This window comes from Chenopodium album, chromosome 2 (assembly GCF_948465745.1).
Source record: "Chenopodium album chromosome 2, dcCheAlbu1.1, whole genome shotgun sequence".
Classification (NCBI taxonomy): domain Eukaryota; kingdom Viridiplantae; phylum Streptophyta; class Magnoliopsida; order Caryophyllales; family Amaranthaceae; genus Chenopodium; species Chenopodium album.
In genome coordinates this window covers 85,285,960-85,310,790 of record NC_137835.1, presented here as the reverse complement: position 1 = coordinate 85,310,790, position 24,831 = coordinate 85,285,960, and the positions used below count along the sequence as shown (strand labels likewise).

Below are 24,831 nucleotides of genomic sequence, written 5' to 3'. Positions count from 1 at the left end.
ACCTCCTTATCCACCATTCACCACCCCGCAACATTCACCTCCAAACACAACAACACCAGCAGGTTAAAACCCAGATTCGCACCGATTTCAACCTTGATTTGCAGCAATTTCGCACAACAACCACCATAAATTAAACCCAGATTTGGTTCGGCCGTTTTCGGAAGGTTAGGGAGGTGGTCGTCGGCTTTCAATTGGTTGTGGTGGCTGAGATTTCACGGTGGGGTTGCTGGGTTGACTGAGATAGATTTCTGTTTTTTTTTTTTTGTTATTTATTTATTTATAAATATTAGGCCACTCATGTACTGACATGTGGCATTTAAAAACCAAAAAAAAAAAGTTTACCCTTTGAGCAGGTAACCGGTTTTTGGGACTGCTGGAGGAAAACTCATATAATAGTTAGGATTGTTAAAAAATAAACCTTAGTTGGGATTTTTAGAAGTAAATCGGCAATAGTTAGGATTAATAAAGTGTATTTTTCCTAATATTAATGAAAAACTCCCGATGACTGATCGTACGGTGTAGCCACTAGCCAGCCATAAAAAATAGTTTTGGAATTTTTTTAACATGAATTAGATAATTCAATATACTTGACTACTTGTATAAAAAAAAAAAAAATTACTAAATACAGTGTACATCCTCACACCACGAGGAGAGTCCTCTTTTTTAGTTTCTCTCTCCTCCAATAAAACTTGAAAGTTCCCTCGATTCCCCAGATTTCATTTCCCCCGATTTTCCTTTCTAACTATGGCGTCCCTATTTCGAAACGTTTCTTCTCCATTACTAACGTTTTTTCGATTCATGGTTTTGCACCAGTCCTTTTTTTCCCTCCATTTTTCTCTCTCCTCCCACCTCTAATGGCGGTTGTTGCTGCTCCTCTTCCTAGTACTAGTACAACTATTCACTCCTTCATTACTACTACTACTAACTCCTTGTTTGCTTTACTTGCAAGCTTCTTTTTGATGCGGGTTTCTTCTTCTTCTCAGATCCAAACACTGCTTTAGTTCTTCCCCCTTTTACTTTCTCTCTCTTCATTTCTTCTTTGTGTCGGCGGCGATGAAGCGATTTCCATTGATTCCCGGTAATTCAATTTGGTTTTGTTTGTTTTGGGTTTAATTTGATTTCTTTATTATTGGGAATTTTGTTGTTGTGGTTTGTCTTTTAGTTTTGATTTGTTAATTATTATTTTATGTTAGATTTTGTTTGTTGTTTAGCTGAAATTTGCTGTCGGTGAATTTGTGAAATGTTGGGAATTTTGCAGGAATTTGTTGTTTTTTGTATGATTTTAGCTGTTTTTAGGGGTTTGGAATTTAGGGTTTTGTCTGGAATTAAGATTTAGTGCCTCATTATTCTTCAATTACTAGTTCTTGATCAATTGTGGATGATGTTGAGGTTTTATTTGAATCTTATTTTTGGAATTAGAGGATGAATTAGGTTTCTATTCTTGGTTATTCTATGTTTAGTGAGGTATGAAATGTTGTACAAATTGATGAAGAAATAATGGGTGATTAGGAATCGGGAGCTAGAGGTGGTTTGTTGATTTAGTTTATGATGTTTCTACTTTCTAGGATCCTTCCTCCGGGTACTGTAGTTAGATACATTTAGTTGTTCGTTCATCAGATTGTTGGTGGAAGTTTGTTTAGTGAATCGTGTTCTGAGTGGAAGGCTACTATTGGTTTTGTTTCTGACGCGTTGGATATAAATGGTGGTGGCTTAGATTGGAAAGTTGAATTGGAAAGTTGAAAATTTTGGTATTCTGTTGCTTTTCCTCTCTATATATTAGTGATGGCTTGTTTATATATTCACAATTGATTGGTTCGGCCAAGAACCGTTGATGAATATTGTGTATGTGTGCAATGAGTGAGATAGAGCTAAAATACAAATTTGGTGTGTGAACACTGAATAAAATTGGGTATGTTTGGGGTTCGATCCTATATGAAGATTTGTTGCTTGAAGCCTTTGATGTTGTATAAGCCTGGGTTTCGAAGTATGAAGTCTGATGTCTTTTATGATGTGATGTGCTACATTTTTAAAATTGGGCAGAGTTTGATCAGTGAGTACATTCAGGAGAGAAAAGACAATAGCTTAAGGTTTATTTTGTATCATCATAAGTATGATGATTTTGTTTTTTTTTTTTTTTATTTAGTTGAATTGAGTAAATCAAGCTACTATTCCGTATATGGTTGCCAGGCCATAAAAGTAATTATATTCAGTTGCCAGTTCTCACAGAGTAAAAAGTTGATGCTGATATAAGATTTTCTGCTTAACAAACCTTGTGCTACGTATTTTGCTAGTTTGACATTTTAGGTATGTAGTTGACACTAAAAAAGACAGCTAACCATAGCAACATGAGGTTTGCAGTATTCGTTTTACTAGTATTAAAAAATAATGTATTGTTTGGTCACATCTCTCACTAGCTGGAGCCATTAGATGTTCATGCATCCTTGTTTTTGATACACAAATCTTGACGAGTTTCTATTAAAAAAAAATGCAATAATTTAACTTGTTAACTGCACTTAAAAATACTATCCTGATCTGAAAATTTTAGTTGCTAATCCCTTACGTTTTAAAGAAATTATATCAAGTGGTAACCCCTTGCCTTTTAGTTTCTGTATCTTAGGGATGCCCTCACAGTATATGCCTCTATTATTCTAATGGTTCTAGTTTGTTTCATGCTCTTTGTTGACATATTCTCCATTGGATTCTGTCATTCAAAAATTGTTTAATGTTTATACTTTTTTTTTGTTAAAAAGTTGTCTTATTTTGTTTATGACCACTGCAGGTATGCCAAGTAAGCTTTTGATATGGCTTCTGGTATCATATTGTACAGCATTCCATATTGATGCGGAATCCTATGAATCTCCATTACAGTCATCATTAGTATTAGCAGCTAAAAGGCCTTTAACAGCTCCCATTCTTGCTGCGAATGCCAATACACCACTTGTTGGACAGAAGGAAAAGTCACAATACATGAGGCGGAATCTCGCATCAGCACCAGTTCAGGCTCCACATGAGCCACTACAAGCAATTAGTGATCCTCCTGCCGGTTCTAGATTTCCTAATTTGGCTAAGAATAATAATGGATCAGTACCACCAGCTGAAGGCCTAATGCCATCTCTCGCTCCAGAAGTTTCAAGTAAGAGTATTTCATTAGAAGCTTATGTACACTGTTAGCATCTTGTTCTTGAAAAGCGGAAAAAGATTTCCTCTGCACCTAGCACCAATGAGGTGCATCCAATTGCAAAACAAAGTGCATTGTCTTCATGAGGTGCACAAAGATATGTGGAAATATTCCTTATTCATTTACCTTTTCTGTTCCGCAGTAGTCTGCATGTTTCTCGACTCATACTCTATATTATTATCTCTTGTTCCTTCCCTTTTCTCATTGCTTCTTGCCACTTCACTCAGTGCTCTATGTTTCTTATGCAATTTGCGTCCATCAGGGTTGATTTCTTGCCTGCGCGCTTCACATGCTGACACCAATCTACCTTGTGCATTATAGCTTGGCTAGGACTGTGATAGTAATGGTTTATTATGCATATGTGCATTTAACTTAACTCTTGTGTTGTACGTATAACTAGCAAAATATATTAAAATTCAGTTACCTCCGTTGATTTATTAATTATTTCATCTGTTGTGACTTTGGTGTGTAATCTTACATTTCAGGCTGCTGTAAACCTGATATGGTGCAGAAACGAGAGACCCCCAGTTGCCACTGTGTTTATCCAATTAAGGTTGATCTTCTGCTTTTCAATGTGTCACAAAATCCAAATTGGAGTCTTTTCCTTGATGGATTCTCTTCTGCACTTGGCCTCCGTGCTCCTCAGATGCAAATGAATAATTTTTATTGGGTTACCCTGACAAGCTTGAATATTTCACTGGACATTACTCCACATACTGGGATCAGTTTCTCAGCTGGTGCCGCATCTACTATAAACTCCTCACTTGTGTTGCATAAGGTGTCGATACCTGAAATAGTAGGTGTGGGTGATTACAAACTTCTAAATGTGACCTGGTATCAGCCTCCTGCTCCATCACCAGGTAATTATACAGCGAATACTTCTTTTTTTAGGCTCTGTATATGTTGAGTTGTATTTTTCTGCTGGCGCATTACATTTAGTTGTTTCTTATTGTTTATTTGTTATTTTGCACTTTTATTTGGGAAAATCTAGATGATTGATTGTAACTTGGAAACTATTTGAGGAGCAGTCTATTTTATTTCTTGCCTGACTTAGCATATAGGATTTCCTTGTTCTGCATATGTAACTTCTGGAGTATATTACGAGTTATAACACTAGTCTTTCTCTTAATTACAGCCCCATTATCTGCTGCATCACCTATGAAAACACCAGATCATCAGGCTTCAGCTTCTACACCATCAGAGGCTTCTAATAACAAGAACTCAAGCTTGGTTCTTGTCCTTAGTATTGGGGCTGGAATTTTGATAATTGTTGTCATATTTGTGCTAGTTTTGTGCTCTTGTTCATCCCATAAGAAGCCAAAACCATTAATGAAAGATCCAGGTATGAGTATCAAGCTCAACACTAGCTCTATCTACCTTAGCAGCAATTCCCTTTATAATATCTTTTCAATTCATAGTACTTTGATATGCTATTTATAAGATTTAAAGCAATGTTAAGCACCTTGGCCCATGGTTCTGTTTATCTTGTCTGCTGAAGCTCACACGAATCTCCATTGCTATTTTGTTTTATATTATATTATAATTAATTAATTGTTCATAATTATATAGTTTAATGCACCTGGTATATGTTATTTCTTCCACCACCTATTATTTTCCTTTCTTATCTGTTTCAATCAGGTATGGTATTTATTGATATTTGATAACTTTTTTCTATAGAGAATCTGGGATCAAGGCCAAGGACTTCAGATGGAGGCACAGCAGGAGGATCTCTTGCTCACCCTAGCAGTACAAGATTTTTGACTTATGAAGAACTGAAAAAGGCAACTAATAATTTTGAAAAATCCAGCATACTTGGAGAGGGTGGATTTGGCAAAGTTTTCAAAGGTGTTTTGAGTGATGGCACAGCTGTTGCAATCAAGAAGCTTACAAATGGTGGGCCTCAAGGCGATAAGGAGTTCCTTGTTGAGGTTGATATGCTTAGCAGGTTGCACCATCGCAATCTTGTGAAACTTGTGGGCTACTATAGCAGCCGTGAAGCCTCTCAAAATCTGCTTTGTTATGAGCTTGTTCCTAATGGAAGTCTGGAGGCATGGCTTCATGGTTGGTTTGATAAAACTCTTTGATAGCTTTACATTTAAGTTAGACCTGATCAAACTTATCCCCGCCCGAAATTTTATTTGTTTGGGCTGGTTTGGGAATGTGTTTTTATGCATTTTTAGTTGTTTTTTGCCCCGGCCTGAAAATGGTCTGAAAAGCCTGCACTGCCCGGCTATTTTGGGCGGGCTTGGGCACAATAATTCCGACCCAAAGCTTGGCCTGACCCGGCCCAAGAAGTGGGTTGTTGTTTTGGCCTCGGCCCGCCCCGCCCCGCTCAGTGACCTCTGATTTAAGTCAATTGTAGAACCTTTTTTTATTTTTTATTATTTTTTTTTTTATGAGTCAATTGTAGAACTTTGTGTCTATATTATGTGTTCTTTTAGATTGTATAATATAATTGTTAAATTAAAAAATGCTGCCTTCTATTGCAGGTCCTTTGGGGGTAAATTGTCCCTTGGATTGGGATGCGAGAATGAAGATTGCACTTGATGCTGCTAGAGGACTTGCATACTTGCATGAAGACTCACAGCCATGTGTCATTCACAGAGACTTCAAGGCATCAAATATACTTCTTGAAAATAACTTCAATGCTAAGGTTGCCGATTTTGGCTTGGCCAAACAGGCACCTGAAGGCAGGCAGACTTATTTGTCTACTCGAGTCATGGGAACTTTTGGGTCAGCCCCCATCTTTTTCTTGCAGTTACCATATTAATTTCTCATGTAAGATTGTAGTTTCTGAAATGCATTTTATTGATGCCAACAGGTATGTAGCCCCTGAATATGCCATGACCGGTCATTTACTTGTTAAAAGTGATGTCTATAGCTATGGTGTGGTCCTTCTTGAGTTGCTGACTGGTAGAAAACCTGTAGATATGTCACAGCCAGCTGGCCAGGAGAACCTTGTTACCTGGGTTAGTTATGTTTTTCATGTGCTTCTCCCTCTCTCTCTTGGGTGAGGGTGCTCTGAATATATTCGTGACTGTTGGTATTTACAAAAATTTTACTGTTCTGCACTTTTACAGGCAAGGCCAATTTTGAGAGATAAGGATCGTTTAGAAGAGCTTGTGGATCCGAAGCTTCAGGGAAATTACCCTAAGGAAGATTTTTTACGGGTTTGCACAATTGCAGCTGCTTGTGTTGCTCCTGAAGCAAATCAACGGCCCACGATGGGCGAGGTGGTGCAATCTCTTAAAATGGTACAACGGGTTACTGAGTATCAAGACGCTGCCACGGGATCTGCTAACATGCGACCAAACCTTAGACAGTCTTCTACTACTTTTGAATCCGATGGGACTTCCTCAATCTTCTCATCAGGTCCTTACTCTGGTTTGAGCACCTTCGATGAAAACATATCTCGAACTGCTGTTTTCTCTGAGGATCTTCATGAAGGCAGATGAAAAGGATGGTGGTAGTTAAATTTTACTGTCCACACACTTGCTTACTCAGGGAGAAAGCAAAGAATCGGCTCATGTTAGTCAGCTTTGCAGGGTTCTATGCATTTTAAGGCTGAAGTGGGTAATCAGTGAGGTTTAGTTAGCAGGAAATCAAAATCCTCATCTTCTATGGACAATTATTGTGATATCCCGATTGAGGCGGTGAGGCTGCGGTTTTGTTGGCCTGCTGCATCTCTGTGATAAAATGTATATATTGCTAATTGCTTATGGTTCGATCAGTTTCTTTCATTATCTTTCAAGGGCCTACAAGATTTATGAGTTAAGGTCATTCCTTTTTTTACTCACCTGATTCATCCTCTTCTCTTTTATGGGATTACCTTCTTTTACCCTATTTGTTAAAAATACAAAATCCGTGTACATTCAACTTCAATTGTCAGAGTTCATTAATTAAAGTCAAATGTGCAGCCTGCTGTTTCCTTCATGGATTACTAGAAAGTTCTTAGCAGAATTTTTTTGTGCCTTTTCCACTTGAATATTTTCAGATTTTAGTGTGAATCTGTAAACATTTAATTTTTTTTTTTTTTTTAAAGTTACAAAATTATTTTGCGTATTGTATTGCAAGAATGACAGATATGTTGTGCATTTGAGTACAATGACTGAATGACCATAATAGATAGGATATTGAGTTATCCGTATTATCCTCAATTTTAATAAACCTTTCCTCTCGCCTTCTCAGTGAAAACATTAAAATTTGTGTTCTTGTTTGTTGATTTCGTTAATCTTCCTTTATGAATTTAATTTTCACAAATACGTAGTATAACTTATGATGAAGAAACAGAGAAAATGAAATTAATCATGTTTCTATATGTATAATTAATCTTAAAAATTGATGGCTTTTGTATGATTGCAGTTACTTCTATGTGCATTCGGGTATATGTGTAAGAAGCTCTCGGGGGAACCTTTGTCCTTAGATAAGGAAAAGCTAAAAACCAAGAGGTTGGACCTCTTAGAACCTTTTCTTCAACCTAAAGAAACCTTCACCCAAATATGTAAACATATTTATCCAAGAAGTGGGGATTACAAACATTAAACATTTCAAGAAATGAACTATTATTCCAATCCAGCTCTTGTTTCCTTCCAATTATTCTCCTTTTCATGCCAAACAATTCAAGCAAAGAACCACTCATAATAATGCACCTATATATCTCCCTTAAACTTAGCTTGTAATTGTCCAGAAAAGAATAAAAGAGATCACTCTTCTTCCCTTCCAATTTCTAGATCATTAGGATTAATTAATTACTAATGGCTTCAGAAGGCCCACGATCAGCAGCTTTACTGCTCTTGGTTATCAATCTAGTACTCTATTTCATTATTATGCTGATTTCTGCTTGGGCTGTTAATCATGCTATTGAAAAAACCCACGAGTCAGGTAAGGAGTACTCCCTTCGTCTTTAAAAGTTCTTTCTGTTTTGACTTTTTATGCGACTAACAATGTATATGGTTTGGCATATTTGGTGCTTGCAGCTTCTGTACTACAAACTCCTGCAAGAATCTTCCCAATCTACTTTCCTATGGGGAACATGGCTACCGGATTCTTCATCATTTTCTCTCTTCTTATCGGTGTTATTGGCATCACAACTTCAGTTCTCGGAATGCTCAATGTAATGCAATGGACTGTTGCTAGTTTGTATGCTGCTGCTACCTCTTCTCTAGGGACATTTGCACTCACTATTCTTGCCATGGGGTATGTCTTAGTAATTATTTTTTTTTTTTATTTTTGGCATTAAAATGTTACTCCCTCGATCCCTAATAAGTTGTCCACTTTAGAAACCATAACAGTACGTATATGGGTCTAATGTTACAAATAGTGAAAGAGGATATCTTCTATGAACGAAGGGAGTATGCAATTTTTTTTTTCTTCCACACCAAGTCTTACGCGAAGATTAACTGAACCTTTGATTTTGTTCTTGCAGATTGGCCTGTAAGGAAATTGATATTGGATATACTGGTGCTAACTTGGTGAGTAATTTGTAATCTTTACCTTTATTTATGTTTTAGATCTTTTTGCTTTAGCATGAAATTAACCTATTCAAAGAAAATGAAGCAAAAACTAAAATGTTGCTTTGATTTTGGTATAAAAAACAGAGGACTTTGGAGGTAATCATGATTATTGTGAGTGGAACACAATTGCTATGTACTGGTGCAATCAATGTTGCAGCTGAGTCTACTGCTGCGGCTACAAGAAGGATGCTTGGTGGAAGAGTATAAGTTGTTACAAGTTTGATCAAGTGTGCTATTTTTTTTTTAAAAAAAAATATTTTCCTTCCATGTAAAGAGTGAATTAATTCAAAGATGGACATTGTATATTTGTATATGATAAAGTGTGATCAACATCGCGTTTGATTGTTCTTGTGTTTATTCTCAATTGATAAATTTGTTCCTCTCAAATTTTTATGCATTTTATGTTTCGATTATACGCGTGTAAATAAACACGTGGAACAAAATTCTTCATGAGATCAATTGTGACTTGTGAGTGTTGCCAAGAATAAGTAAAGATGCTAATAGGTTGGGTTGGCTCAAGACGCGACATGATTTAATACAAAAAAACACAATAAGATAATTTGGGACCGGCAAAGGGATAAACAACAATTGTAAGACCGTGGATCATTTTTTGTTGGGAAATCATTTTTTGTATGTGCCCAAATTGTGCTTACTTGTTTTCCCTTTTTAAAATTGCAACACCATACATAATATTCCATCCGTCCCTTTTTGTTTGCATTATATTTCTCTTATTATTTTCAAAGATACAATATAAGGAACTTAAATAAAATTTCACATGAAGCAATCTTTTCTACGATAAAGGTAAAAGTTTGTAGAACTTGACATTTGAAAAGCAAGTTGAGGAATTAATTTTAAACAAAGGGTGATGTTAAGCAAAGAGCCAAAGATGCATAATATTGTTGATCTTGGGTTCCCTAGTAATGTACTCTCTCCGTCTCTTATTGTTTGCACCATTTAATTCTAAAACTCTCATAAAAGGTGGACCCATAGTATAAACAAAAAGGGACCGAGTAATTTAGTCTCATTTAGCTTTAGTCTTTAGAGGGTTCTTGAACAAGTTGAAACAACAAACACAAATGAAGTTAGATTTAATATTCAAATTCTTACAATTTACTCAGAACCATTCATACGACTTTAACCATTCATACGATTTTAACCGACTAAACTAGTTCAGTTTCGCAACGATAGACTGATGCCTCCTTAAAACAAGCCATGTGTTGGCGCAAATAGTCGCAGTATCACAAGTCAGACAAAAACGCAACACAATCCTGGTAGAAGCGAAGCGAAGAAAACTGTAGGAGAGAGAAAGACGAAAAAGCTTTTCTTGCCTGGTTTAAGAGAGAGAAAGAGAAAGAGAAGAATTGTGGTCTTTGTTATTGTTGTATTTTATTTTATTTTTCTTTTTCGTAAAAAACTTTATAGTATCGAAAAAATGGTGAAGATTATTATTAGACCAACTTCTTGCTCTTCTTCTTCTCCAATTACTACTATCATCTTAAATCTTCTTCTTTGCCCTAAAATAAGCTTACCCCCTTTTCTCTCTCCTTCATATTTTAGCCCTTTGCAACCCCCTTTTCTCATTTTTTCTCTCTTCTTTTTCACTTCTACCCTTTTCTCAGCTTTCTCTCTCCATTTTTTGCTTCTTTCGTGTTGTTTTCTCTCTCCAAGTTTCAATCTTTAAAGGTAACGTTTCTTGTAATTCTGTTTTTGTATTTGGTTATTTTGGTTTTAATTTGTAATTTGGCATCTGGTTTTTGTTTATTGGTTTTGTATGATGGAGTAATTTTGTGGGTATTTGAGTTTTTTGATGCTGTTGTTCGAATTTTAGGTTTTTGGGTTGTGTTTGATTGTGTTGTGTGATGAATTATTTTGGGGATTTTGGTTGGGTAATCCTGGCTATTAGGGTTTTGCTAATGTAATTGATTGAGGTTTATGTGTGATCTTTTAATGCTTGCTTGCTTTCGGGCGTTGTGTAAATGGGAATTGTTAATTTGTAAATTATACTCCGTATTAAGTTGATTGGTTTCATTGTTCCTTAAATTGATTAAATTGATGCTGTTAATGCAAATCTGCTGTTGTGTATATTGTATTTAGAATTCGATTTTCTTTTTTCAGTGTACATTGTATGCTAAATTTTTGTGTTGTTGGATTTATGCCTGTTTTATGTGTGTTCAATTTCAATTTCTAAGTTATTGGATTAATTCAGATATTCTATGAAATGTTGTTTTTAGTAGTTTGGTTTATGCACATGCTTGATCATGAGACTTATTTGTTGAATTTGTATTGCAGTGTTGTATTGATTCTGTGGGAATCACTACTTCATGAACTAGGCTTTAGAGGCTGTACTAGAAGTTTTGTTTGATTATACTGTTCCTAAATGGAAGAGAACAATTCTTCTCGGTTCGAAAGCATAGGGAACACTGTCAGAAAGAGACGGAGCCATACCTCCAGGCGACCTCGCCCTGCATCTCAACCACTTTCGGATGGACGTGATGTTTCATCCTTATCCTCAACTCCTCCATCGGATGACATAAAGGCAGGCTCCAGTGATGAGAATAGCGGTGGTGACCACAATTCAAGGAGGAAAGAGCTTAGTCTTAGTCAATGTGCATCAAGATTTCCTGGACCTAGTGGTGTGGAGGGAGAAAAATCTTCGAGAAAGAATAAGAAAGTAGATATTGGACTCAATGAGTTATATGGCAATAGTGGTTCAAGAGACACTACAGAGCAGGGACGGACTGGCTCAAATCACAAAAGAAGCAGCGAAGGAGTTCTTGCACCTGCTAATTGGAGAAGTACAAGCAGGGAAAATGAAAGCCCGGAACCACAGAAGACCATGGCATTGAATAGAAAGGCTGATGATAGTGTAGGTCCATCTCAAGATAAGCCGGGAAATGACAACAAGGTAAAAAAAGTCAAGCTCAAAGTTGGCGGTGTCACTCGTACCATCGATGCTAATTCTAAGAGTTCTCGTGCTGCGGATGCTACAAATGTGCGGCAGAAGTCAGCGCATAAGGTAGGTGATTCTTGCATATTCAATAACATATGATTCTGTGTAGTGCTGGAGTTTGCCATTATATGCCACAACTTTATTTTCGATTTCCTCACTTTGTGCTGGATATTTGGTGTGTGGTGTTTTGCAATTTAGTAGAAATCGTATGTCCATTGGAGATAAATTGTTTGGTTTAAGATTTTTTCATGTATGTATGAGGATCAGCACTTGTTTGAATCGCCTTGTCTGAAATACGGCATGTTGAACTACTTTCTGCTGGCTTAGGAGGCTTACATGTCGTTTAATTCTTGGAAGCAATTTCTTTTTGACCAAGACATGCTATTCTGTTGTTATCTCATTTTAATTTGGTAGTGAAAAGCATCTTGGGTTAATGGGAACTATAAATTCTGTTTCTTCAGGATAATTCAGAAGTTGATAACTCACCTTCTGGAGATAAAAAGGGTGGATTACAGGGAATTCCTTGGAAAGATTTCTCCAAAGTGGGGTTTACCCTTGTAAGGGAGGAATCTTCAACGAAGGGGGCTGGGAAGAATAGCTCTGTAAAGCAAGGTGACAAATCTGACTCAGCGCGAAAGAGTAGACGAGCATCGAAGAAGCGTGCACTTGATGGTTTTGAGGACGATGACGACGATGATGAGATCAGATATTTGGAAAAACTAAAAAATGCAAAGTATTTTAATGGATTTGGAGAGGATGATGAGGAATCTAGCAGAAAACACAGAAGATTGTCTAAGTTTTCAGGAAATGTTTCTCAAAATTCAGAAGTTGGTGCTTCTTCACGGCCGGGGAAAGATGGAAAGAAGAGATCACCTTCTGAGGATACTGACTATGAGGGAGAGGAGGAACTTGTATCTGATGGTGAAGCTGAGGGAAAGAAAAAGAAGAAAGCAAAGAAAGAACCTGTTGATGCAGTTGTTGAGCCTAAGCGGGAATTGACTCTTACAACTCGTCAACGGGCACTTCAGTCAGGGAGAGATTGCTCTACACCTGGTGGAACTGCAGTTGAATTTCCAAATGGGTTACCTCCTGCACCATCTAGAAGTATGATTTTTAATCTGTTCTGCTTATCATCATCTCATATCTTTTCAGATCCAGTTGTTGATTATTTTTAATATGAATTGGTTAACAGAGCAAAAAGAGAAACTTTCGGAAGTGGATCAACAATTGAAGAAAGTTGAGGCTGCTCAGAGACGTAAAATGCAAAATGAGAAGGCAGCTAAGGAGTCTGAGGTTTTTTTAACTACTTCCTTTTCTATTTTTACTAGGTTGACATTTTTTTCAAGTGAGCTGAGTATTGAAGCTTTGTTACAGGCTGAGGCAATTAGAAGAATACTCGGTCAAGACTCCAATAGGAAAAAGAGGGAAGACAAAAAGAAGAAACGTGTAAAAGAGCTTGCCCAGGTACTGGATAGTTTATGGGTTATTTACTTCCCTTTTTAAAGAGTAGTATAACATGGAAGAGATCATTGATGATGTCTTTTGATGCAGGAGAGGGCTGCTGATGAACTTATGCGTGCATCAAATAGTATCAGAATGATCATGGGACCTAGTGGGACAACTGTTACCTTTCCAAAGGAAATGTTGCCTAGCTTTTTTGACCCAAAACCCTGCAGGTATATATGTATATATCACATTCTAATCTTTTGTTATACTCTCTCCTTTCTTGTGTAGTGGACAGTGGCTGTATTCAAGTGCTAGTTTGTTGCTAATTTTTTTTTTAAAATGTTATTTTCACTACCTTGCAGTTGCCTTGGCAAAGCTGACTTCTTGATTAAATGTCTTTTTGTTTTTGTTTATTTATTTCTTTTATTTTTAAATTTTTGATATAAAAGAACCCAAAGTCCCAAAGTCATATGTGAGTCTTTAATGTCAAAGTTGGACACTGGCTATGAGGATAGAATATTGATCATATTATGTTAGTAATGAGGAGGAGATCTTATCTAATATGAATATGAAGCAATGTTCACTAGGTTTGTGGTTGAAGCTATTTTCAGCCACATGTTTCTAAGAACACTTGTCTAGAAGAAATTATTTTCTTCCATGCCAAAAACCTGGGAGTTTGTATCCCTTCCCAGGAGAAGTGAGACTTGGTTATGAAGAATCAGAGTAGGCTATTGATGCAGATTTAAATGCCTTAGTCAATTCACCTAATTTCACGTATTTCAAGACTAATTATTTCAGATAAATTTAGATAAGAGTTATAAAGGGTTATCCAAGTGCAACTTACTTTAAATAAGTTCTAACAAGTCCTAATAAACTCAGCAGTACCTTTAGTGTTGGGAGTATATTGATGTTTTATCCCTTTTCTGGATTATTAGTTATATAGATTTTGTAGTCTTTGATGGTCTTTACTATAAAGTCTTGGCATTCTTTATAAGTGCCCCTCTTAATTTCATTTTAAAAATTATTAAAAAATTATTTTTCCCTTTTTTTTCCCCTCCATTTGGAATGTAAAGCCGTTAAGGGATGCAAATAATTTATTTGGTAAAAAGTAGTATTTTTGCTAGGGTGGGTTGTTTTTTCCTTGCAGAAGAACTCAAGAAACGAATGGCACAATATTTTGCCCCATACCTTTTTCTTCCTCCTCTATCCTTTCTTTCTTTCCTTCCTATGAAATAATTTTTTGTATCAAGGAACCATATATAGGGAAAGTAGAAGTTTATAAACTAATTTCCGTAGAACATTATATATTGAATCAAAACGAATTACAAGCCTACGTCTCTTAAAAGCTCAAGTTTAGAGTATCGTTGGTTGCATCAAGTAGTATTATGTAATTAGTTTTCCTGATAAAGGTTTACTGTGTGTTGAATGTTGATTTATTGAGAATGCCTTTAAGATGCCCTGCTGTAGTTTGGAAGCATTTTGTGGTAATGTGGAATGCTACAAGCCTATACTAGCTCTTTTCTGTATTGTATAGCCTAGTTCTTATATTTAATCTGCCTCTCAAATTTATTGTCGTAAATACTTTGGTCTGATCCTTGAAAGATAATTTAGATACAGAAGATAAGCTTATCTGCTTATGCATAACTTGTGATCCCATCTCGTATATTTCTAGTGAGTTCGACACTTCCATAGTGTTTTGAGTGAGATTACTTTGCTATTTTTATGATTGACAGTTTGAGTTCCAAGTAAATATCATTATAACAATTTCCCTGTTTTCTTTTTTCTTCTTGGTTTCTGGGATTAATTTTCAGTTATCCTCCACCTCGTGAAAGATGTGCTGGCCCATCTTGTACGAATCCATACAAGTACAGAGATTCAAAGACGAAGCTGCCTCTTTGCAGCCTACAGTGTTACAAGGCAGTTCAGGGCAATATACCAAGCCAAGCTGCTACCTGCTGATATATACAGATACATACATTTATCCTTTGCCTTCGGTGTTGGTCCTGCAGGATATACAGCAGCTGCTCATATCTAGCAGGGTTCACCTTCAAAGGCCTCATTCACCGAGAAAATATAAGCCGTAATATGTGATGATCTATTACGGGTGAGAATAATTTGGTAGTATTGTATGATTCATATTTCTATGGAATTAATAAGGTATAATCATGCCAAATTATGTAAATTTTTACAGCATATGAAAGAATAGTACTGTGTAGTTTAGATCTCTAGCAGCTCGTATTTGGTTTTATTAATAGTAGCTTATCTCTATATCTCAGTATTACAGTTTACATTTCAATAATTTACACCCCTTCATTTTGTCTCATATCCATATACTCTAATTAAGATGCACTGTGATTTTACTAAATATTATTGGCAAAGGACGTCTTGTTATCCTCTTTACCGCCGATTTAGGTGGAGTTCATACTTACATAGCAAAATTGATGCACCGTGATTTTACTAAATATTCTTGGCAAAGGACGTCTTGTTTTCCTCTTTACCACCGATTTAGGTGGAGTTCATACTTTCATAGCAAAGTTGATGCACCGTGATTTTACTAAAAAGTTGATGCACCGTGATTTTACTAAATATACGCGACTATGGATTATAGGACGAATAGAATATTAATCATCCCATATAAAATTCTTGTCGAGTTAACAAACAATATGGGTTAATCGTATTTGAGTCGAGTATAAACGGATTGATGTCTTCAAAGACTAACCCATAGTTCATATTAAGTGCCAAATTAATTTACAGTATTACTTATAAATTGTTCACAAACATTTGGGCCCACATATCATTATCAAATAAAGAGAGTGTCGTAACACAAAATATTCTTCAAGTAGTGTATCTGTTTCTCTAGGGAAAATACCATGTCCCCTCTACTAAAGACGTGCATCACCTCTCCATACTCATCATAATCAAAGATAGCATGTTATACTACTACCCCCGTTAACTTTTAGTTGCAACTTTGGGATATTACTCCGTATTTGTGAGATATAAAATACTCTAAAGTTGTAACTAAAAGTTAACGGAGGAAGTATATACTATATACTATTGTAATGCCTCCTTCAAAAATAAAATTCCTTGTGTACTTCAACAATAACAATATTTTATCAATAACTCTAGCTATATGAATCACGACCATTACCATTTTAGAAAATGTGATTATGTTTTTCGAATATTATAATATACAATACGACCGTACGAGGTATCTTCTAGGAAAACACAATAAATTCTTTGTATTTGGATGCAAGGCAGAGTATCATGCATATCTAACATGTCTTACTAATTAATTTACAATACATTTCCTCAAAGTAATATGAGCACATACAAAAGCAAAAAAATAAGTAGAAAAATCGAGGGTTGGCACCTCTTTCTGGCTCATTTCACCTTAACCGATACATACCTAAAAATAAAAAGAAGAGAATTTATTGTTGAAACATTCTTTTATGAAAAACATTATTGTTTGTAGTAAAATCTAGCTCATCAAGTTCATCAAAGAAGTCAAAGTTTTCTTGTGTTATTTTTGATGTAATATTTTTGACAAGGGGAAAAGTGGCAAAAAAGCTATTTAGTGGATAATAAGGGGTAAATTTGTCAAATGGTACCACATAAGGCTCTTCTTCATCTTGTATTACCATCTTTTGACACTCATTTGAGCTATAAGTTGGAGATTGCATGTGATGGAAATTACCTTGGTGACCTTCATCACAAGGATTATTTTCAACATTATTTTTCTTATTGCTTGGTTTTTCATTTTTGGGGCTAGAGTGGGCCTCACTTACATGGTCTTGGGCTTTGTCTTGGGCCTTCTTCTTTGGAGTATTTTGGTAATGTGGGCTAGGATGGTTATGGGCTGATGTGTAAGTGATTACAAGAATTGAAGCATCTTCTTTGCTCCTCTCTACTTGTTTCTTAGCTGAGCACCCCTTTATTGTGCTGCATCTATAATAACCCCTGCAATAATACAATCAATTGATTAATAGATAACGATATACGAGTACGAGACAACGCACGGACTTAACAACTAGTAAGTAAAATAGTTACCGAGTTACTCATATTACTAATTACCTTGGATAAGGAGATCCTTTAATGGGCTTTTGTCCATATTTTCTCCAAGACCAAGAATCAGAAGGAGGCCCATTATTCTTTTGTTGTTCATCTCCCTTTTTAGCTTCAATCTTAACCTTCACTACTATCTTCTCATCATCCTCTAGCTTCCTAAAATCAAATGTATCAATAAATTAATACAAACCATCGTAAAGAAACCTTCTTAGAATGAGGGATAGCTCAAGTGGCTAGAGCTCTCCTTTCGGTTCCAGGTGATCCTGGGATCGATTCTTAACACCTCATTCTTAATTGACATGTTGATAGCGTAATTTGAACTAGCATTTGACGACCGAAGCCAGAGAAAGACATTGTTAAGACTTAAGAAGCATAAACCTTCATTATTATATATAGCTTATGTTTCTTGCATGCAAGAATAAAAGTTAATCTATTAACATCTTGATTAAGAATTAGATACAATAATTAAGAACTAACTAACCTTTTTTTGGAGGCCTGATTTTCGGACATTGAACTTTTCCATGGTTTTAGAGAAGTAGAAGTAGAAGAACCATCCATTATAAGAGCAATTTATTTTTGGTTGATTTGCTAATTATTATTTCTTTGGAACAAAAAGAGTGTACATTTATATAACGGTCAAATCACATAATTTGATATATAATATGGTCAACAAATATATTGTATAACACCTCTTATTTTGCTACTTTGCCCACCCCACTTTCTATTTTCTATTTTCTATTTTTCTCCGTATATAAATATAATAACTAAACTTCCATACATGCAAAGTCATGCAACTACTCAATCTAACTACACATGTTTAGTATATTATATAATTTGATGGTAAGAATTTACAAACTTTGATTTTGAAAAAAAGAAAGTAGAATTGAACAACTTACAAAAAGGATGGGTTGGAGGGCACGGCTTGTAATGTTCTCTCCGTTCGGGATTAATATTCTCTATTTGTAAAGTCATGTCATTTTATTTGTATTAATTATGAAAACATTGAGATAATGTGTGTGGTAGATAAGTAGTTAACATGTTGCTTTTGGAGACTTTGATTAATAAGACTAGAATTTTGAAGTATGACTTTTAAAATAAGAATACACTATACACCCGTCTCTTGAACATAAATAATTTTAATCAAATACACGTACATATTTATAAATTACAGTTCTTAAATCTGATCTGAATTGAATTGTAACATTATACTATTATCATAATGGTAAGTTTTAAGTCAAATTTAGGCGATAGCTGGGGGACTCGATCGAACTAATTAAATTAGGATCGGACTTTAACCCCATATTTCATGAATCATGCATGTAAATACAAGGAGTCTAACTATGATCTATATTTTTCTAGGAGATAAGAATGATTGAAAGGAATCTTACAATTATACATAAACAACTTGTAACAATGAATAAAATAAATAATTATTTCGTGTGTAATATACGTACATCTTTCTAAGTAATAATTTAATTAACAAGTAACAACAAGCTGGTCCACCCAACATATAATCATATATATCCAATTAAATCGATGCCCTCTTATCGTAAGTTTGGTGTAAATATATTTTGTTTTTTTGTTTTTGTTGTATTCATATTATTATTTAATTTATTCAATTTTTTATTTTATTTTTATTTTTAATCTTGTTTGTTGATGCAGTTTGATGTAAGTTTAAGAAAGATGAATGAATTTGTGATCTTTAGCAGCATGTAATGTAAGAGAAAAGAGGATATTGACTTTTTAAACAAGCAAAGGTCAAATTTTCGTTTTAAGTACTACTCAAGTTACGAATGTCTTTTATTAATTTTTTATTATGTAATATTTATTTCATAGTTTTCTTTTCAATTAAACATAAATTACCAATATATCACTGCCAAAAAATAAAAATAATAAAGCTTGGATTAGTTTTCTTTCTGTTGAAAACCAATAAATTCCTCAATAGTATTCATTCGTATTAGAATTATAAGAATAATAAAGCAATATTTTGAAATTAATTGTAAACACTTTTCATATACTTCCTCCGTTCTTTTTTTATTGCACCATGAGGGATTTCACACCTCCCAATGCATTACTTAATATCTCCAATTTTACTTTTGTAAAAATTATAAAAATTTGATATTTGAAAAGATAATTTCGAGACGAATCTAACTAGATCCCACATGACTATATTTTTCCTAATGGATAAATCACAAATAATGGTCAAAGAAATTAAGTGAATAGTGTAAAAGTCCTTATGGTGCAATAAAAGAAAAACGGAGGAAGTATATATAATTATGTACAGTAAATTATTAGGATATATAAAGTTGATCACAAAAACCAGGCCAACGTCGTCCAACAATTAACTTTAGAAACACAAAATATAATTAAGACATTTTGCAGGACCACTGTCATTACACATAGAGAAACCAGAATGAATTAGATAGGCTAATCAAAATTTACATTCATAATTATATAATTATAAGCATGATTAATGTCATCTCTTAAACTTTGGACACATCCTTAGGTATATCATAATACGTCTCTAAAATAATTAAATTCTAATTTTGGGCAATTATGCATTACCAAATACCAAATGCTTGCTAGTTGCTAGTGACTTGCCAACGTCCAAAACATTTTTTTTTTCTTCTTTGCTAATGACTTTTTGGATTATGAATACGATATATAATCCCTATATCCGAAATTAATTAGTTCTTACATAACACGTTTTTTTAGCCCACCTCAAGATATTGTCATGTTGTTTGTATCGTTATTAATTAAGGGCATGCATTAGGATTATTTTTCGTTCACGCATAAACCATTTTTGTATAATCACGTAGAGCTTTAGATGACAAAATACATAGTCCATATATATATATTTACACTCGTAAGTATGAAATGAAGGAGTATACCTATTCATTCATTTATTATATATTTTGTGGTACATATGACCTATTTTTTGGTGTATTACGTTGATGATTGATCAATTAATAAAAACAAACAAACTATAAAATAATATTTTGTCATTAGCCACACTTTAATTGATCCAGATGGATATCATAATAATCTTTAATAATAATTGATGTAATCAAGTTATAATAATCCAATTCATAATCAATTCTTTTTTAATTTAATTTAATTTTTTCAAAATAATTTATCAATAATAATGTTTCCTTATAAGAAGTTGTTAACAACAATGCTGGTAAAGCATCACATGATGCAAAATGATTTTATGATTATTAAAACTAACCATGATTCATGAATCAAATATACACCAACATACAACTTATATTACAAATCATTTAATTATTAATTACGTTCAAATTAATAATTATATTATATGATTAAAGATTCTTAGTCAACTAACATCTAATCGTGGCAACCACCTTTACCAGCTGCCTTACCAAACTTCATTTCATATATAAACTTTACAATATAATCTTCCTTTTGATCCAAAATTCCCAACAAATTCTAGGTGAATTTCTGTTTGTTTCAAATAGTTTGATCTTTATTGAGATTAGAAACATCAAGAAATAAAATTATGGGTTGGAAATTATGGAAAAAGAAGGCAATTTCAGCCAAATTTGAGATAGTTAATTACCCATTATTGGTGCAACCATTTTATGCAATTTCCATAACTCTTCTTAGCCTTTTACTACCTCTATCATTCTTGCTATTAGCAAGATTATCAAGTGCTCATTACCTCTTGTCATTAGCCTCGATTTCGCCTCCGAAATCCCTTGTTTTCTCTCTTTTTCTAAACACTAATCCAAACATCCTACACGCCCTTGTGTCCGTTATTAGCTTAGCGGCGTTAATACATGCCTTAACGGGCCGTATTAGCCTAATAAGCGAGCTCCCAGGGCCTATTTTTAGGCCCCGGGTGCACGCGGCGTGGATCTTCCTATGCACCTTACAAGTGTGTGTAGGGCTAGGAATTGAGGCTACTATTAAGGCAGGAGTTGATGGGGCAGGGTTTGGTGATGAAAGGTCCATGTTGAGTAAGCTGGTTTTCTTTTTGGGCCTACATGAGACCATGATCCATTGGTCTAGGACCATAGTTAGGCCCGTGGTTGATGACACCATCTTTGGTGGGGCCCGCCAAGAGAGGATGGCCGAGAGGTGGGCCCTCGCCGCTTGTTTCGGGGCGTTGTCGTGGTGGCGGTTACGAGACGAGGTTGAGTCATTGGTGGTGGTGGTGGAGGTTAAGAGGGAAATGATGATGAAAGTTGGTTTGGGTGACTTTCTTGGGTTGTGGTTGTATTATTTGACCGTTGCAATTGGGATGGCTAGGATTATAAAGTCAATTATTTGGTTTGGTATGACTATTTTTAAAAGGAGGGTAACAATTAATGATCAAGATTCTAATATTGAGCTCATTAGAGAGGATGAAGATAAAGTTTGATAGATGTAAGTCAACTATTTCAAGACTACATTTTTTTTTTTCATAGTTTTTAATTTTTTTTTTCCTTAAATATTTGTGGGAAGTTTTTCAACTTGTATAATGTATTACATCTTTTTGAGAAGTTGTAAATGTGATATAAATGAAGTAATACAGATCCAATTATAGCTTGACCGGCAATTGATTGATCTTGCATATATACTACTCCATACTCCCTTCGTCTCTTAAGAAAATCTTCATTATGTCCGATATAATATGCAATCTGAAATATAGATAGAGTAAATGTAGGGTAAAGCTGCATTTGGTGTTACTGGTAAGCAATTCGATCAAAAGTTGGTAAGGCAATAATATATGCCAATATTTCGTAGAGAAGAATTATGAGGCTTCAACAGCAAGAATGGTGTTTATAGGGTCATACATGAAAAACCAACTTCGTTCTGTCTTGAGACAGAGTTTCAATCACCAAAAATATATACTAGCTACTTTGATTTGATTTCTTTACTACCAGTAATTAAAAACACATCATCCAACACAATTATGAATGTTAAAGGTTAAGGTTATGCCTTTGACAAATAAGCTAGTCAATTTGTTGTATTTAAGAATAAAAATTATAGAAAGAGTTTTTTTTTTTTTTTTTTTTTTTTTTTTTTTTTTTTTTTTTTTTGAGAAAAAAATACTCTTTCTATATTTATTTATTTATTTTTTTATAGAAAGAGTATATAGTTGTGTATAATTTTTTTTTTTATAATAGTACGTAAGGAAAAATGCTCTATTGAGTTATAAGGGTCGAAACCTCTTATAAGTCAATCTGCCAAATTAATGAGTTAGGCCTTGTAAAGAGGGAAAACTAATGAAATCCACTCTCCAATGTATCTCTAGTGGTGATGATAAACCTATCTTCTTTAGATGCTACGAGAGATGACAAACATTTTCATTATATTATCATAGAAAAAAAAAATTAGGTAAGATGAAAGGCTCTATCGAGCAACTCCACAATTCAACCAGATTCAGGGTAGTGGGCTAAACAATTTGCGAGAGTGGGTGAAAGGTAAAAGAATTCCACCTCCAAATTGTCACTAGTGGGATTCTCGATACTCTCGCTTTCACTAGGCCAAAATAGTGTAGTAGAGCGTAGAGCGGTAGAGGTATCGTACTCCGTAGAATGGAGTATAAAAAGTGCTCTTTAATCAAAAATGAATATTATTAAGCTAAGGTTAGTGTAATAGAAAAGATTGTACCTTCTAACTTTGAGGCTGGAAGTTCAATCCCCACCAGAGGCAATTTGGGGTGGGGATTCCCTTATCCTTCCCCACACTCCCAAAGTGTCTAGCCTCCTAACCCGGGTTGGGTGTACCTGTGACAGCTTCCGGCCCGATAGGGCTCTTCTCCTTACCAACCCCAAAATAAATAACAAAAATGAATATTGACCGTTGATATTATTTAGATCTACGGTTGACAATATATTTTTTTCTCGTAAGTTTTCATTTTTTTATTTTTGAAGTTTTTCACTTTTATTACGCTGTAACCTCCCTCCCCTTACCCATTTCCCTCTTCCATTGAAGATCTTCCATTAAAGCGGCTTCTGAGCTTTCTCTCCTCCATTGAAGCAACTTCTCAGGTAAGATTTATTTATTTATTTTATTTTATTCAAAAAAGTTATCGAATTTCAATTTTACTATCTAGGGTTTATTGTTAACTTAACTGTCAGTATAGTCAATTTAGGGTTCTTCGAGGCTGGATTATTGAACGTCTGATTATAATTACTTTATGTTATGAACGATAAAACGATCGATTTTGTTGCTAGAATTCAGCTATTTGCAATTGACGTTGATATTCTTAGGTGAGAAGAATTAAATTTGATTTTTGGAGCCTAATTTGATGATTAAGACAAATTTAGTTGCGAATGTATTGTTGGCTGTTGTTCATAATCCTTGATTTTGTTGCCAGAATGATGCATTGTGCAATTTATGTTGATGTTCTTAAGCAAAAATTATTTGATGTGGATTTTTGTTCCTTATTTGATATTTGAGTCCAATTTGGTTGCGAATATGTTGCAAGCTGTTGCTCATAACCCTCAATTTTGTTGCTAGAATTTTACTATGTGCTATCTATGTTGATGTCCTTAAGCGAGAAGAATTTGAGGGTAATTTAGGAGCTTAATTTGATAAACGAGTCAAATTTGGTTGTGAATGTGTTGCAGGATGTTGTTCATAAGATCATAATTCCTTTATTGTGGGATGGAACTTTATTAATGTACATTTTCTCCTTGACCGCCCCTCTTGCCCAGTTGCCCTAGCTCTGCGATTGGCTTGCCAATGATTGCTTGTGATCTTCAACCCATTCGGCCTTTAATAAGTTAAATTTTAAGCACGAATTACAAAAACAAATGAAGGATTTTGAGAACTCTCTCTTAACTAGTTAATTTGATTGTTGCTGATTCTTTTGATTTGATTATGAGGGTGTAGCCGTGTAGGGTTTAGTTTTTGACCTAATAGAATTTATTCTTCAGCTGCTTTCGCTTGTTTTTAGGGAATATTCAATTTTCTTCCAGTAGTGAGGTTTGATTTCTAAGGGATGAGTGGAAGAGGAGGGATTTCAGGCGTCAAGCGGCCGCGCCCAGGTTCAAATGGATCAAAGGAGTTGACAGCTGATGAGCACAATGTATACAATCTGATTAAAAGCAAGGGAGATATGGGTATATGGAAGGGAGACATAAGAAAAGAGTTGAACATCACCAACGCAAAGACAATTGATAACTGTGTCAAGTCTCTCTTATTGAAGCAAATGATCAAAGAGGTGCCTAATGTTCAAGCCAAGGGGAAGAAGCGACTCATGGCTATGGAGTTTGAGCCCTCAAAGGAGTTAACTGGTGGTGTATGGTATCATGAGGGTATGCTTGATGAGGATTTAATTGATAATTTGAAGCGCGTTTGTTTACAAAGACTTTCTAAACAGAAGGTTGCTACAGCTGATGGAATGCGCCATGAGATTAAGATGACAGGGGTGTTTCAAGTTGATTTTACGGTCGAACAGATGAAGGATATACTTGATAATCTGGTTTTGGAGAAGCAGATTAGTAGAGTGAAGAGCAATGGAATGGGGGAGTTGGCATCGTTTCCTATCAATGCGGAGTGTTACAAACTCAAATCACAACGCGCTAAAGTGGGAGATTTCTCTATGATACCCTGTGGTGTTTGTCCCCGAATAAACCATTGTGCTCCTGATGGTGTGATTTCCCCAGTAACATGTGTATACTACACCAAATGGTTGGAATTTTGAAAGTTGAGCCGTTCATTTA

At 35.0% G+C, this 24,831-nt stretch overlaps 6 protein-coding genes across 7 annotated transcripts; 5 read left to right on the top strand and 1 right to left on the bottom strand.

Moving 5' to 3' along the window:
- The first annotated feature begins 628 nt into the window (after positions 1 to 628).
- Positions 629 to 7,111, top strand: LOC145604981 (uncharacterized). Its single transcript, XM_081660981.1, has 8 exons — positions 629 to 1,078; positions 2,780 to 3,133; positions 3,664 to 4,038; positions 4,314 to 4,520; positions 4,856 to 5,239; positions 5,668 to 5,911; positions 6,000 to 6,147; positions 6,259 to 7,111. The coding sequence occupies exons 1-8, from the start codon at positions 1,054 to 1,056 to the stop codon at positions 6,631 to 6,633; spliced, it is 2,112 nt and encodes a 703-aa protein (XP_081517107.1). The 5' UTR covers positions 629 to 1,053; the 3' UTR covers positions 6,634 to 7,111.
- A 602-nt stretch (positions 7,112 to 7,713) lies between these two features.
- LOC145591651 (membrane protein PM19L-like) lies at positions 7,714 to 9,141 on the top strand. Its single transcript, XM_081648167.1, has 4 exons — positions 7,714 to 8,059; positions 8,155 to 8,374; positions 8,604 to 8,649; positions 8,776 to 9,141. Exons 1-4 carry the CDS (start codon positions 7,933 to 7,935, stop codon positions 8,896 to 8,898), a joined length of 516 nt encoding a protein of 171 aa, XP_081504293.1. The 5' UTR covers positions 7,714 to 7,932; the 3' UTR covers positions 8,899 to 9,141.
- Positions 9,142 to 9,947: 806 nt separating this feature from the next.
- LOC145604971 (uncharacterized) lies at positions 9,948 to 15,355 on the top strand. Its single transcript, XM_081660970.1, has 7 exons — positions 9,948 to 10,374; positions 10,981 to 11,707; positions 12,103 to 12,745; positions 12,834 to 12,934; positions 13,016 to 13,105; positions 13,193 to 13,317; positions 14,899 to 15,355. Exons 2-7 carry the CDS (start codon positions 11,069 to 11,071, stop codon positions 15,044 to 15,046), a joined length of 1,746 nt encoding a protein of 581 aa, XP_081517096.1. The 5' UTR covers positions 9,948 to 10,374; positions 10,981 to 11,068; the 3' UTR covers positions 15,047 to 15,355.
- Positions 15,356 to 16,515: 1,160 nt separating this feature from the next.
- On the bottom strand, positions 16,516 to 17,710 carry LOC145578221 (uncharacterized). The gene is made up of 3 exons (XM_081635582.1): positions 17,634 to 17,710; positions 17,159 to 17,308; positions 16,516 to 17,044 (listed from the first exon to the last, which is right to left on the bottom strand). The coding sequence occupies exons 1-3, from the start codon at positions 17,708 to 17,710 to the stop codon at positions 16,516 to 16,518; spliced, it is 756 nt and encodes a 251-aa protein (XP_081491708.1).
- A 2,962-nt stretch (positions 17,711 to 20,672) lies between these two features.
- LOC145578215 (uncharacterized) lies at positions 20,673 to 21,536 on the top strand. Its single transcript, XM_081635577.1, has one exon. The coding sequence runs from the start codon at positions 20,673 to 20,675 to the stop codon at positions 21,534 to 21,536; it is 864 nt and encodes a 287-aa protein (XP_081491703.1).
- Positions 21,537 to 23,017: 1,481 nt separating this feature from the next.
- LOC145604954 (uncharacterized) lies at positions 23,018 to 24,831 on the top strand. Of its 2 annotated transcripts, none has more exons than XM_081660952.1 (2): positions 23,018 to 23,151; positions 24,063 to 24,831. In XM_081660952.1, exon 2 carries the CDS (start codon positions 24,108 to 24,110, stop codon positions 24,810 to 24,812), a length of 705 nt encoding a protein of 234 aa, XP_081517078.1. In that variant the 5' UTR covers positions 23,018 to 23,151; positions 24,063 to 24,107; the 3' UTR covers positions 24,813 to 24,831. The 2 variants fall into 2 exon arrangements, with proteins under 2 accessions (XP_081517078.1, XP_081517085.1); XM_081660959.1 differs by having other exon boundaries at positions 23,024 to 23,151; positions 24,043 to 24,831.